The sequence below is a fragment of the Oncorhynchus mykiss genome, chromosome 10, assembly GCF_013265735.2.
Source record: "Oncorhynchus mykiss isolate Arlee chromosome 10, USDA_OmykA_1.1, whole genome shotgun sequence".
NCBI lineage: Eukaryota > Metazoa > Chordata > Actinopteri > Salmoniformes > Salmonidae > Oncorhynchus > Oncorhynchus mykiss.
The window spans coordinates 26,753,543-26,768,336 of NC_048574.1; the positions used below are offsets into that span (position 1 = coordinate 26,753,543).

The 14,794-nt window shown below is 42.5% G+C and overlaps 1 protein-coding gene across 2 annotated transcripts; it reads right to left on the reverse strand.

Annotated features, from left to right (window-relative positions):
• Positions 1-2,912: 2,912 nt before the first annotated feature.
• Positions 2,913-10,897, reverse strand: psmg1 (proteasome (prosome, macropain) assembly chaperone 1). 2 transcript variants are annotated; one of them, XM_021617902.2, is made up of 7 exons: positions 10,629-10,896; positions 10,245-10,354; positions 9,480-9,637; positions 5,979-6,041; positions 5,636-5,834; positions 5,150-5,280; positions 2,913-4,673 (listed from the first exon to the last, which is right to left on the reverse strand). In XM_021617902.2, exons 1-7 carry the CDS (start codon positions 10,745-10,747, stop codon positions 4,596-4,598), a joined length of 858 nt encoding a protein of 285 aa, XP_021473577.2. In that variant the 5' UTR covers positions 10,748-10,896; the 3' UTR covers positions 2,913-4,595. The 2 variants fall into 2 exon arrangements, with proteins under 2 accessions (XP_021473577.2, XP_036845870.1); XM_036989975.1 differs by lacking the exon at positions 5,979-6,041 and having other exon boundaries at positions 10,629-10,897.
• Positions 10,898-14,794: the final 3,897 nt, after the last annotated feature.

Here is a 14,794-nt window from a genome sequence, read left to right on the forward strand (position 1 = left end):
TAAAAATACAAAGACAGAGCATAAGGAAGAGACCCTCCCAGGAGAATGGACTGGTTTTGAAGGTAAATAAGCACACTGCCAAGGATACATATGACAGCGACATACAGGAAGGAAAGAGAAGCCAGAAAACAACTAAAATATTACAGCAAAAAAGTAGCCTCTCATCACCAGTCATTCCACTTATGGATTAGATGTGCGAGTGGCTCAAGTGTAACCGGGGAGGAGTCCCAAATGGCACCCCATTTCCTTTATAGTGCACTACTTTTGACCAGGGCCCATAGGGTTCTGCACTATGCAGCGAATAGGGTGCCATTTGGGAGACAGACCTTGTTATGGGGACGGACTGTATGGCGCTCGGCTGACTGGGACCGGACAGGGCCATATACACGGAGTATACAGTACCAAACATTAGGCACACCTTCCTAATATGGAGTTGCACCCCCTTTCACATTCAGAACAGCCTAAATTGGCCAGGGCATGGACTCAAAGGTATTGAAAGTATTCCACAGACATGCTGGTTCTTAATATTTTTTGTATAGTCAGTGTAGTCTGACCTTTTAAGGCATATTTGAGCATCTAAAAAGTTATAATAATACCAGTTAATTTTCAAAGTGTTAAGATGAATGCTTTTAATCAGGGCAAGGTGTCTGGTAACATGACCGAATACAAACAGTGCAGCTATTCCCTCCGCAAGGCTATCAAACAAGCTAAGCGCCAGTACAGAGACAAAGTAGAATCTCAATTCAACGGCTCAGACACAAGAGGCATGTGGCAGGGTCTACAGTCAATCACGGACTACAGGAAGAAATCCAGCCCAGTCACGGACCAGGATGTCTTGCTCCCAGGCAGACTAAATAACTTTTTTGCCCGCTTTGAGGACAATACAGTGCCACTGACACGGCCTGCAACGAAAACATGCGGTCTCTCCTTCACTGCAGCCGAGGTGAGTAAGACATTTAAACGTGTTAACCCTCGCAAGGCTGCAGGCCCAGATGGCATCCCCAGCCGCGCCCTCAGAGCATGCGCAGACCAGCTGGCCGGTGTGTTTACGGACATATTCAATCAATCCCTATACCAGTCTGCTGTTCCCACATGCTTCAAGAGGGCCACCATTGTTCCTGTTCCCAAGAAAGCTAAGGTAACTGAGCTAAATGACTACCGCCCCGTAGCACTCACATCCGTCATCATGAAGTGCTTTGAGAGACTAGTCAAGGACCATATCACCTCCACCCTACCTGACACCCTAGACCCACTCCAATTTGCTTACCGCCCAAATAGGTCCACAGACGATGCAATCTCAACCACACTGCACACTGCCCTAACCCATCTGGACAAGAGGAATACCTATGTGAGAATGCTGTTCATCGACTACAGCTCGGCATTCAACACCATAGTACCCTCCAAGCTCGTCATCAAGCTCGAGACCCTGGGTCTCGACCCCGCCCTGTGCAACTGGGTACTGGACTTCCTGACGGGCCGCCCCCAGGTGGTGAGGGTAGGCAACAACATCTCCTCCCCGCTGATCCTCAACACTGGGGCCCCACAAGGGTGCGTTCTGAGCCCTCTCCTGTACTCCCTGTTCACCCACGACTGCGTGGCCACGCACGCCTCCAACTCAATCATCAAGTTTGCGGACGACACAACAGTGGTAGGCTTGATTACCAACAACGATGAGACGGCCTACAGGGAGGAGGTGAGGGCCCTCGGAGTGTGGTGTCAGGAAAATAACCTCACACTCAACGTCAACAAAACTAAGGAGATGATTGTGGACTTCAGGAAACAGCAGAGGGAACACCCCCCTATCCACATCGATGGAACAGTAGTGGAGAGGGTAGCAAGTTTTAAGTTCCTCGGCATACACATCACAGACAAACTGAATTGGTCCACTCACACAGACAGCATCGTGAAGAAGGCGCAGCAGCGCCTCTTCAACCTCAGGAGGCTGAAGAAATTCGGCTTGTCACCAAAAGCACTCACAAACTTCTACAGATGCACAATCGAGAGCATCCTGGCGGGCTGTATCACCGCCTGGTATGGCAACTGCACCGCCCTCAACCGTAAGGCTCTCCAGAGGGTAGTGAGGTCTGCACAACGCATCACCGGGGGCAAACTACCTGCCCTCCAGGACACCTACACCACCCGATGTCACAGGAAGGCCATAAAGATCATCAAGGACATCAACCACCCGAGCCACTGCCTGTTCACCCCGCTATCATCCAGAAGGCGAGGTCAGTACAGGTGCATCAAAGCTGGGACCGAGAGACTGAACAGCTTCTATCTCAAGGCCATCAGACTGTTAAACAGCCACCACTAACACTGAGTGGCTGCTGCCAACACACTGACACTGACTCAACTCCAGCCACTTTAATAATGGGAATTGATGGGAAATTATGTAAATATATCACTAGCCACTTTAAACAATGCTACCTTATATAAATGTTACTTACCCTACATTATTCATCTCATATGCATACGTATATACTGTACTCTATATCATCGACGGTATCCTTATGTAATACATGTATCACTAGCCACTTTATACTATACTATGCCACTTTGTTTACATACTCATCTCATTTGTACATACTGTACCCGATACCATCTACTGTATCTTGCCTATGCTGCTCTGTACCATCACTCATTCATATATCCTTATGTACATATTCTTTATCCCCTTACACTGTGTACAAGACAGTAGTTTTGGAATTGTTAGTTAGATTACTTGTTATTACTGCATTGTCGGAACTAGAAGCACAAGCATTTCGCTACACTCGCATTAACATCTGCTAACCATGTGTATGTGACAAATAAAATTGGATTTGATTTGATTTGAAATACAGAATTTCAGGGTGTTCATTTACATTTTAAATGTAACATTACTTGAAAAAGTAAAAAAGGCACAACGCTCGCTCAACATTACAATTTTATTTTTTACCTCTTGAATGATAGGGCAAACTGTAGATTTCCGCCTAAATAGACATACCCAAAAGTTACAATTTTTCATGACGGCCATAAACAATAACAATAGTTTTAGAAATGTCTGGAACTCACCTTTCCGAGAAAAAAATGTTTGAAATTGCTGAGTTGTACTCACTTTAGAGGACACAAGCTCAAGTACATAGTAAAAACATGAAAATATGAAATGGGAAAAAAAATATTGATTTTTTTTTCTTTCAATCCAACAAAAATGGAGAAATAGGGCTTGAAATGACTGATGCTTTGTAAATATAGTAACAATCAAATTATAAATGACTTACTATAAAATTGCACCTTTCTTTAAAATAAACATGATCATACTTCGTTACAGTACAATCAATATTGGCACTATTTCATATAACTGACAGAATTTTCTTCTAAATGTCCACTGAGCAGCACAGAGACAATTCAAATGTGTGCAGACTCGTTACTTCAGCTTTAAGCACAACGTGATTTCATCAATCTGTGACCAAGAAAAAGTGGTCTTGTTTCAATTTTAAGAAATTAATTAGTATTATTTCTTGTTAAGAGCTCTAAATCCGGCTGAGAATATCACAGAGATGAAACCACAACTGCTGGATTCGCTAGACTGTCCCCTTTTAAATATGTATCAGTTACTCAGAGGAAGAGCAAATCGATTCTGTCTGGATAGGGCAGAAAATGTGACATGTCGCTCCCTTTGCAAATGTCGGGTCCACTGAGCGAGAGTGGGCACTATGAGGCACAGGTCCCTATGACATTCAAACAGCGCCTCGTACACCAAACTGTCAGAAGGAATTGCTCCAGAGCCACGCAAAGTACCCCATATAGGAGACTTAACATCCTAAGTAAAAATGCTTGATTTTTCAGCCATCAATGGCCTTCCTCAGAACTAGGTTGATGGCAGAAACATCAAGCTTTTTAACTTTGCTTAAATAAAACAAAGAGTTTTTAAATGCTGAGTGTTGCACCTTTTTATTTTCAATGAAGGTGCCCTTCACTTCTTCCAAATTAAAACATTACTTACATTTATTTTACAGTTTAAATGAAAAGGTTAACTTTTTTTGTAAATGGAACGTTATGGAAGTGTCCAAACTTTTTATTTCACTTGGTTTTGACAAACTTATCCCACCGGTGATAAACTTCATCATGCTTGTTCTGCAGTTGCAGGGTCACAGATAAAACATGAACAAACTCTCCAAAAACACCCAAATACATCTTTTTAGAAACAGTAACGCTCTCAGTATAGCAATGCAGGTCTTGAGCAATGCCCGGAGAAGGCCTACACGGAGAAGTATCGCTTGAGTCCAACAAAGTAGAATTTAAAGTTTGGAATGACGTCTAAAGACCTGCATCGTTATACTGAGAGCAATGCTGTTTTTAAAAGGACATATTTGGGTGTTTTTTGAGCTTTTGTTCATGTTATATCTGTGTGCCTGCAGCTGCAGAACGAGCATGAGGAAGTCTATGGCTGGTGGGGTAAGTTTCTCAAAAACAAGTGAAATTGCAAAAAAGTGTCTGGACACTTCTATAAAATGCCATATACATCCAAAATACAGATTTGGTTAAAATAAAGTGAACCTGTTCATTAGGTAAAAGACAAATACAGAGCCTGTTTAGTACAAATACATCTTCTACATTTAAGTATACAGATTACTCTGAGCCTCAGTGATTATGGCAAACTTTCGGAGGACGTCAGCACTCAGACAAGGCTCCAACTGGAGGTAAAATGTGGGGAGAGAGAGGGAGAGAGAAAGAGAGATCAGCAAAAGACAAAGCTTTTGAGAACCCTGAACAGTGATGAATAGCTACCATTAGGACATTGATACTGATACTGGGATGACTTAGTCGGGGTTGCAACTTAACGTTGAGTTAGAATACAAAAGCTGCAATTTCGAAATGTGGTTGTAAGCTACATTTGTTTGATCGGTAAGTTAGTTTTGATAGCTGGCCGCTAGACTTGTAGTAAGCATGGTCAAATTACTGGCTGGGATAGGCCCCATTGTTCATCAGTCATATTGAAAACTGCTAACATTTGCCTCTATCCTATGGCAAAATGTCTAGAACTGCAGGAAATGATTTATAAAAGTGCAAAGTCTTCTCTCCACCCCACGGCAAAATGGGCAGAATTTTAGGAAATCAAATTTAAAGCGCAAAAATGTTCACCTCCCTGCTCTACAATGTATTCGCTCACCTTGACCAACTTGCTTAGACACAACAGGGCAGGTTTGAAGGTTTCCATGGTGATAGAGTCTGGGCTGATGACATCAGTGTAGCATTGGTACAGAACAGCTGGAATCTGATGGACTTGGCAGTGGCTCAGTACTGAGGAAAGAATAGAGATCCGTTTTAGTATTTGGGTTATTCTGTGTGAAAAGGAAGCAGAAATTAACCAAAAATAACTATAAATGTAATCCATAGAAAGGTCCTAAGGAGAAAGAACGACAAATTCAGCAAGTTGGCTAATATGCATGATGTGGCAAGAATCTTTGACAAATTAAATCATGTTTGGTTAATGCAAGTGCTTTTACGCAAATAATACATGCCTGAACATGGTTGGGGGCAAATTCCATTTCAAAGTCGATCAATTTAATGAATTGAAAATAGTCCATTATTTAATTACGTGGAATTAAATGGAAGACTTCAACCCAGGGAATCAAAGACATCGGTATGGTGGTACCTGCAGCTGGCAGTCCAGTGAGGATGTTTGGCTGCTCTAGTGCAGGGCAGAGGGCCTGGCCCTTGGAGGCACTGCTCTTGAGGGAGCGTAGGAAAGGGACAGCGCTACCGTAGAGGTAGTCTGGCGTTTTGTACTCAGCCACAGGGCTGTCCGACAGCACCATCACACTGAGCCCTCTCTTCTGGAGGCAGCCAAACACCTAGAACCAGAGGGAAGGAGGGAGAAAGATAAGAGGCCGTAGTCATTGTTGACCAGTACTTTTACAGTCACATCTACTTATAGTCATATCAAGCAGTGGGCAACCTGAACCTCTATGGCATCTATAAAATCACAAGAGCATTACCTTTTCTGTCCATTGAAACAGTTGGTCCTCCGCAATGTAACAAGTGCTTTGGCAGACCAGGACCTTCAAAAGCAACACAAGAATATACTTTAAAGCAGTCGTCACCAACCAGTCGATCGCAAGGCTTTCCTAGTTTTTCCCTTCCTCCAAGGCTTTCCTTGTTTTTTAAAACACTTTTTACCCCTTTTTCTCCCCACTTTTAGGATATCCAATTGGTTGTTACAGTCTTGTCCAATAGCTGCAACCCCCATAGAGACTCAGGAGGGGCAATGGTTGAGAGCCATGCGCCCTCCAAAACACAACCCGCACTGCTTGACACTGCTCGCTTAACCCGGAAGCCAGTAGCACCAATGTGCCAGAGTTAACACTGTACAGCTGGCATTAAAAAAAAAAGAAGCCCAACGATAAAGCCTCAAGTTACTCTTTTTTTTTAAATTAGTTTTGCACTGTTTGTGGTAGGTGCACTTGATTCAACTGCCCTTCACACCAGGTATCGTAGTGTTCCCATTTGAACCATTTCATGTGTCTGACGGTACAAACTCTACTCGCCCGGGGAGCAAATTAAGTACACCCATAGGTCTACCACTGGCCAATCAGATAGCACAGATCACCGTGTCTGGAGTTTCCACAAGCCCACAGCGAAGCTGATAGTTGACTCAAGTGTGAGATTTCAAAACATTAGCAATCATGACTAGAACCTGTCAGAAAATACAGCAAAGAGCTGCTGTTTTATTCAGCACTGTCACATTTACAAGCCATAAAAGAAACCTCCCAGTGAAGCACCAGTGACTCGGTCAATAAGAAAGTGGTCAGATGAAGCAGATGCTAAGCTACAGGACTGTTTTGCTAGCACGGACTGGAAAATGTTCCGGGATTCTTCCGATGCATTGAGGAGTACACCACATCAGACACTGGCTTCATCAATAAGGCCATTGATGACGTCGTCCCCACAGTGACTGTACGTATATACCTCAACCAGAAGCCATAGATTACAGGCAACATTCGCACTGAGCTAAAGGGTAGAGCTGCCGGTTTCAAGGAGTGGGACTCTAACCCAGAAGCTTATAAGAAATCCCGCTATGCCCTCTGACGAACCATCAAACAGGCAAAGCGTCAACACAGGACTAAGATCGAATCGTACTAAACCGGCTCCGACGCTCATCGGATGTGGCAGGGCTTGCAAACTATTACAGACTACAAAGGGAAGCACTGCCGAAAGCTGCCCAGTGACACGAGAATACCAGACGAGCTAATTTAGTTCTATGCTCGCTGAGGCAAGTAACACTGAAGTATGCATGAGAGCATGAGCTGTTCCGGACAACTGTCTGATCATGCTTACTCATAGCATGCACTGACCAGCTTGCAAGTGTCTTCACTGACATTTTCAACCTCTCCCTGTCTGAGTCTGTAATACCAACATGTTTCAAGCTGACCGCCATAGTCCCTGTGTCCAAGAACACTAAGGTATCCTGCCTAAATGACTACTGACCCGTAGCAGTCACGTCTGTAGCCATGAAGTGCTTTGAAAGGCTGGTCATGGTTTACATCAACACCATTATGCCAGAAACCCTACATCCACTCCAATTTGCATACCGCCCCAACAGATCCACAGATGATACAATCTCCATTGCACTCCACACTGCCCTTTCACCCCTAGACAAAAGGAAGACCTATGTGAGAATGCTCTTCATTGACTACAGCTCAGTGTTCAACACCATAGTGCCCTCAAAGCTCATCACTAAGCTAAGGATCCTGGGACTAAACACCCCCCACTGCACCTGGATCCTGGACTTCCTGACGGGCCGCACCAGGTGGTAAGGGTAGGTAACAACACAGCCGCCATGCCGATCCTGAACACGGGGGCCACTCATGGGTGCGTGCTCACTCCCCTCCTATACTCCCTGTTCACTCATGACTGCATGACCAAGCACCACTCCAACACCATCATTAAGTTTGCTGATCACCGACAACGACGAGACAACCTATAGGGAGGAGGTCAGAGACCTGGCCGTGTGGTGCCAGAACAACAACCTCTCCCTCAACGTGATCAAGACAAAGGAGATGGTGGACTACAGGAAAAAGTGGGCCGAGCACTCCCCCATTTTCATCGACAGGGCTGTAGTGGAGCAGGTTGAGAACGTCAAGTTCCTTGGTGTCCACCTCACCAACAAACTAACATGGTCCAGGCACACCAAAGACAGTCGTGAAGAGGGCACGACAAAACATATTCCCCCTAAAGAGACTGAAAAGATTTGGCATGGGTCATCAAATGGTTCTACAGCTGCACCATCGAGAGCATCCTGACTGGTTGCATCACTGCCTGGTATGGCAACTGCTCGGCCTCCGACCGCAAGCCACTACAGAGGTATTTTTTCTTAAAACTGCATTGTTGGTTAAGGGCTTGTAAGTAAGCATTTCACTGAAAGGTCTACACCTGTTGCATTTGGCGCATGTGACGAATAACATTTTATTTGATCCACTCGCACTACAAAATGTATAGAGACTTGCCTTTCTAATATCGAGGAGTAGCCTATTTCACGTTCTCTGATCATACGAGTGACATGAATTGGTGCATGAGTCAGAAAACCATCAGAGGTAGCCTCACAAAACCCACCCTCTGCTGAGACTGACCATCAGAGGCAGGCACCATCAGTCCAGTAAAATAAACAATTTCAATTAGTAATGCTACAAATGATCTATTACCAGTGGGATCATATCTCAGGTTTTGAAATATATATTTTTTTAAACGGTCTGAGAAGCACGACATTGGCAGGGCAATTCAAGAATAGTCTACATGCATTGAGAATATATTGAGCTTATAGCCTATGCACAAACCTCACTGCTACAGAACTGATTATGATAGGTTAATGTTGCATAGGCTTAGGATGAAGTCATAATTTTTTTTTATCACAGCCTGCATTTTGACAAAGTGATCTCAGCTCATGAAAGGTTGGTGACCACTGCTTTACAGAATCTGCTATAATCGCTGAGTCACTGACTACAGTAGCAATGAAAAGATTGCTGGAACACACCTTTAAAGGTAGTCAGCAATCCAGAAACATTTATGAAGGTGAAGCGCAAGGCTTAACTTCTGTTTTTATCCCGCAGCTATAATATTGCAGCAGTGTGAAGCGCACGTGTCTTTATTTTTGGAAAGTGCAACGTCTGACATAGCGCTCATCTGCAATATTTGCGGTTCATCCTACTGCTCGTTGCAACGTCACATCACTGCGTCTCAGTTTAATTTGTATACCAACTCAGTGGCCTTGTGGTTAGTGTCCATCCTGAAATTGGAAGATCGATCCCTGGTTGAGTCATACCAACGAACAGGACCATATGCCTCTCTGCTTGGCACTGAGCAGATGGATTAATGCTGCAACAGACTAGTGTCCAAACACAGGCTTCTGAACGATGGGCCGTTGTGGTTTGGACAAGGCTTAGACCTTTAAGTGTATCCTATGTACAATTGTTGGTGTGCATTGTGTTTGATCAGCCACTCACTGCTGGGTTGTCCCTGTGTCGGTAGAAGAGACAGGCTGGCTCTCCAGGCAGTGGGGCAATGCTCTGTCTACTGGAGCCCCTACTCCTCTCATTCCATAGTGACACATGGCCCACTGCATCCCAGCTTTCAGTGTTCAACACATATGCAGACAGAAATCCTGAAAACAATAGGAGAGAATTTTCATTCCTTGAGAGAAAGAGTTAGACCAGGAGTGTATTCATTAGTCAGATTCTGTTGCAATGGAAGTTGTAGTTAATTTTAAAAGTATGGTTTTCATGCTTTGCCATGTCCATCCCAATAGTCTGCAGAACGCTTGGCACAAGCTGCACATCTATAAATTACAAAATCTTCCATACTCCAAAGTGAAATCCATAGGGTTCCTTCCGCCAGTCACTTTGTTTTTTTGAGAGGTGACTGAACTACAACTTCCGTTTAAGAACAAAACAGGACTCAACAGCTTTTCACATTTTGAAGAGCATTGAGTAAACTGTTTGTTGTAAAACGTTTTACAACGGAATCCGACTAATGGATACACCCCAGTCGTCACAGGTGAGCTTTTATTTAACTAGGCAAGTCAGTTAAGAACAAATTCTTATTTACAATGACGGCCTAACCCGGACGACTCTGGGCAAATTGTGCGCCGCCCTACGGGTCTCCCAATCACGACCAGTTGTGATACAGCTTGGAATCGAAACATGGTCTGTAGTGACGCCTCTAGCACCGAGATGCAGTGCTTTTGTCCGCTGCGCCACTCGAGAGCTTACCTGCAGCATTAGTGCCCACGGCAATGATGAGGTCTGAGCATTGCAATTTGTTGCTGCCAGAGTCCTCAAGTGATTGTGCGACTTCAGGGCACCACACAATATGGACCTCCCTGTTGAACCAGAACACCAGTCAGTCAAAAACTTTACACTTAGTCACCGTGTACTAACGTATTGAAATAAAAGGAGTTGTGTACAGTTGAGAACAGAGGACATGTTATTTTGACAAGCGATGGATATTTCAAAAGAACCATCTACTGCATAAGCTACAAACGCGAACCATTTCAACGCCTTCGCTAACTAGTTGCCAAGTGAAACTGAAAGCTCAATAGCGTGCAGTTTGTGAGTCGTTAGCTAGCTTTGTGAGTCGTTAGCTAGCTTAGCTACCTCTTTTCTTCTATCTCTCTGTGAATTCGCTCATCTTCGTTTTCATCATCCAGATCATCGTCGTCTTCTTCGACTGCACGCGAGTAAACAGATAAAACCTCTCCGAAAAACGTTGCCATTGTATGACTGTAGCTAGCTAGATGACCGTGCTGACAAAAAAATGGGAGAATCTCAATTGTCTCTCCTCGCGTCCTCTCTGCTCCTTCTCAAAGCCCATTGGAGGAGCAGGTCAGAAGGTCTGGACCAGCTGGTTTTCTCATCCAATGGGTTTTGAGAAAGAGGCGAGGAGAGCAGTGTTGCCAACTGATTTTCAGGGGAAGTTGTTAGAGGCAGGTCGATTTGTTGCTAAAAGTTGCTAAATTACGTTGTGATCATTGGGTGGAATATACAATAACGTTACTCAAATTGACTGAAAAAAGTTTGGATGTTGCCACACACATACCTACTTGTTAACAAAATTAAGGAAGTTTCCTTTAAAATTATTCATAAATATTATCCTGCCAACCACTATATGAAGAAGTTTAAGGAAAACATCAACTCAAATTGCTCCTTTTGTAATGACCACTCAGAAACAGTGTTGCATCTTTTTTGGCATTATATGCATGTAAGAAAACTGGCAAGACATCAGTAGGTTTATAATTGAACACATTTATGAAGATTTTACACTATTGTGGACAGATGTACTGTTTGGATTCTTTACATACAATAGAAATGAGCTGAAACATTTTTATGTAATTCATTTCATTATTATTTTGGCCAAATTTCATATACACAAATGTAACTTTACAAACAGAAAACCACATTTTCGTGCCCTACAAAAAGACATTGAACTGTATTTTAAGACGGTTAAATGCTCTACTAACAAAAAAGCTGTTAGAATTGTAAGTATATGCATGTCCCTTAAGGTCCTTGTGTAATTGTAATGTGATATTCAAATCAAATTGTATTTGTCACATACACATGGTTAGCAGATGTTAATGCGAGTGTAGCGAAATGCTTGTGCATATTGTCCCCACAAACTCGAATGTCCATTGTTTGTAATCTATGTATGCTTGTGTTCCCTCATGTGCTTTATGTATTGATTTGTTGTTAATAAAAATAAATAAAAAAATTACATTTTAAAAAGGAACGTGTGATGTGACTGAGTGTGACAGAAAATCGTTTTTGTGTCATTTAGAGGGAAAATGCATTTTAGCGTTTGAGTCACTTTTCAAAAGTTGCTAAAAGTTCCAAATACATTTTTAAAAGTAGCTAAATTTGTTGCTAGGTGCTCTTTGAAAAAAAGTTGTCAGGGTAGTCTGAAAAGTTGCTAAATATAGCATCAAAATTGCTAAATTGGCATCAATGGAGGAGAGAACACGCGATTCCTCGTGTGTACTTCCTTCGTTTTCTTTTTCTCAGTTTTTCCCTTGAGTTCAACGCGACAGGCACCTCTATCACCGCCTATCGTGCTGGAGTGTAACAAAATATACAGTCGCTAGGGAAAGTCTACACCTCTTGCAGTCACATTTTGCTGCCTTAATTTAAATCTAAAACGGGATCTAAAACGGGTAAAGCTTTTGCTACCGATCTACACAGCCTACTTGACATTTTCAAAGTGAAAGAAAATTATAGAGCATTTTCCTATTATTATTATTAACTATGATGTCTTGATTGTGTATGTTCTCACACCCAATCATTAATATTTTGTGATGGTGGAAGCACCTCAGGCAGCCATTACAGCTGTGAATCATTTTGAATAAGAGTCTAACAACTTTGCACAACTTTTAGAGTAAAAAATACTGTATAACGATTGGTTTTGTCAACATTGCTCAAGCTCAGTAGGCTGAATTTGGTTAGGAATCATTGATGGACAGCAATATTCAAACATTGTCTGTGATTTTCAAGCAAATTTAATTCAGGACTGAGACTGGAGCACTAAGGAACACAACTTGGAAAGCCATTCTGGTCTGTTTTTGGCAGAAAAATGTGTGTAATTGTCCCGCTCTATCCCAGGGTTAGATATTCAGACAACTCCCCAGTCCCTGCCGGTGGCAAGCATACCACCACAATACTTGAAATTACAGGTTTCACTCTGTGTTGTATTGGATTTAACCCATCACATCTGAAGTTTTTAATTTAGACCTAAATGTTCACTTCCTCCATGTTTTCGTTTAGTATTACTTAACAGCCTTGTTGCAAACAGAATAGATTATTTGGAGTGTAATTTTTTTTAACACAAACTTCCATCTTTTCACATATTTTCATACAGTCCAGTAATGTGGAGTGAATGTAATGTTGTTGATACTCTGTATTTTCAATTATTGTGATAGCAGCATCATGTTATTGGTATGCGTGTCACCAGCAGGGACAAGGGAGTTTGTTAGGATCAAAAGAAATATGAAAGAAGCAAAACCCAAGTAAAAAGTTAGAGGAAAACCTGCCTCAGACTTCTGAATATACCCTTGGGTGGAGTTTTATTTTTCAGCGAGACAATACACATTTTAATGCCAAAGACACACCCGAATGGTTTTCCAAGTGCTGTTGAGTGTTCCTGAGTGGTCCAGACTCAGTCCTGATTTAAATCTGCTTGAAAATCAGAGACAAGTTTTGAATATTTCTGTACATCAATTATTCCCAACCAATGAGCTTGAGCAATTTTGACAAAAACAATGGAATGCCACCCGAGAGGCGCAGCCTTCTAAGGCACTGCATCGCTGTGCTTGAGGCAATTGGATATCACGAAATTGGGGAGAAAAAAGGGGGTAAAATACACAACAACAAAACATTTATGATATACTGTATGTTGCCCCAACAGTAGTGCAAAGTAGGTAGAATCTTATTCAAATCTGTGCGTAAAGTAGAGAATCTCACACATGCACAGAAGTTTCGGACCTTTACCTATTGGGAAGAGGGTTCCAGAGGATATTTATGCTGTATTCATAATGTCTAGTCAATTCTTAAATACGAGCATACGACTGGGAAAAATCCACTTGAACACCCCTCTAACTCGTAATTACTAGTGGTAAACTAGTCTATCATTTCTGAGCTCCCACATGATGAACTCTGACTTCACCTACAATTTTTAATTAATTAGGAAAAGTTTCTATATATATTTTATCAAGGCCGCGAAATGTGACAACTGTGCAAGGAGCGTGTAGACTTTCAATAGGCATTATAGCTCTGCTGGAACCCATCTGTCTTATATGTAGATTAGATAATATAAAATCCATGTGCTTACTGTGGGTGACAAGCTTACCCTTAGATCAGACCGATATTATTATTTAATTTATTTTACCCCAAAATTGGTAGATACAGTCTTGTCCCATTGCTGCAACTCCCGTATGGACTCGGGAGAGGTGAAGGTCGAGAGCCATGCGTCCTCCCGAAGCACGACCCTGCCAAGCCGCACTGCTTCTTGACACACTGCTCGCTTAACCCGGAAGCCAGTCGCCCCAATGTGTCGGAGGAAACACCGTCCAACTGCTAGCCGTGTCAGCGTGCATGCGCAAAGCCCGCCACAGGAGTCGCTAGAGCACGATGGGACAAGGACATTAACCTGGTAAAGGAATACACTTTCTGGCCTAAATGCAACACATCACTGAGTAACTGCCTCCTTATTTTCAAGCATGGTGGTGGTTGCATCGGCAAATATTGGGGAGTTTTTCAGGATAAAATTAAACGGGATGGAGTTAAGCTGTGAGAGGATTTCACCTTTCAGCAGGACAATAAACTACAACACAAAGCCAAATCTACATTGGAGTTGCTTACTAAGAAGTCAGTGAATATTCCTAAGTGGCCAAGTTACAGTTTTGACTTAGATCTGCTTGAAATACTATGGAAAGAAAATTGCTGTTTAGCCACTATTCTGACAGAGCTTGAAGAATTTTGAAAATAATAATATGCAAATATTGCACATTCCAGGTGTGCAAAGCTCTTAGAGACTTATCCAAGAAGACTCACAGCTGTTATCGCTGTCAAATGTGTTTCTAATGTGTATGGACTCAGGGAGGTAAATACTGATGCAACGTCTATCTACATTTGATTAATAATCTTTAAGAAATGTTTGCATTTTTCTTCGACTTTGACAGAGTATTTTGTGTAGATTGTTAAAAAATGACAATTACATCTATTTTAATCCCACTTTGTAACACAAAAATTATGTGAAGAAATCCAAGGGGTCTGAA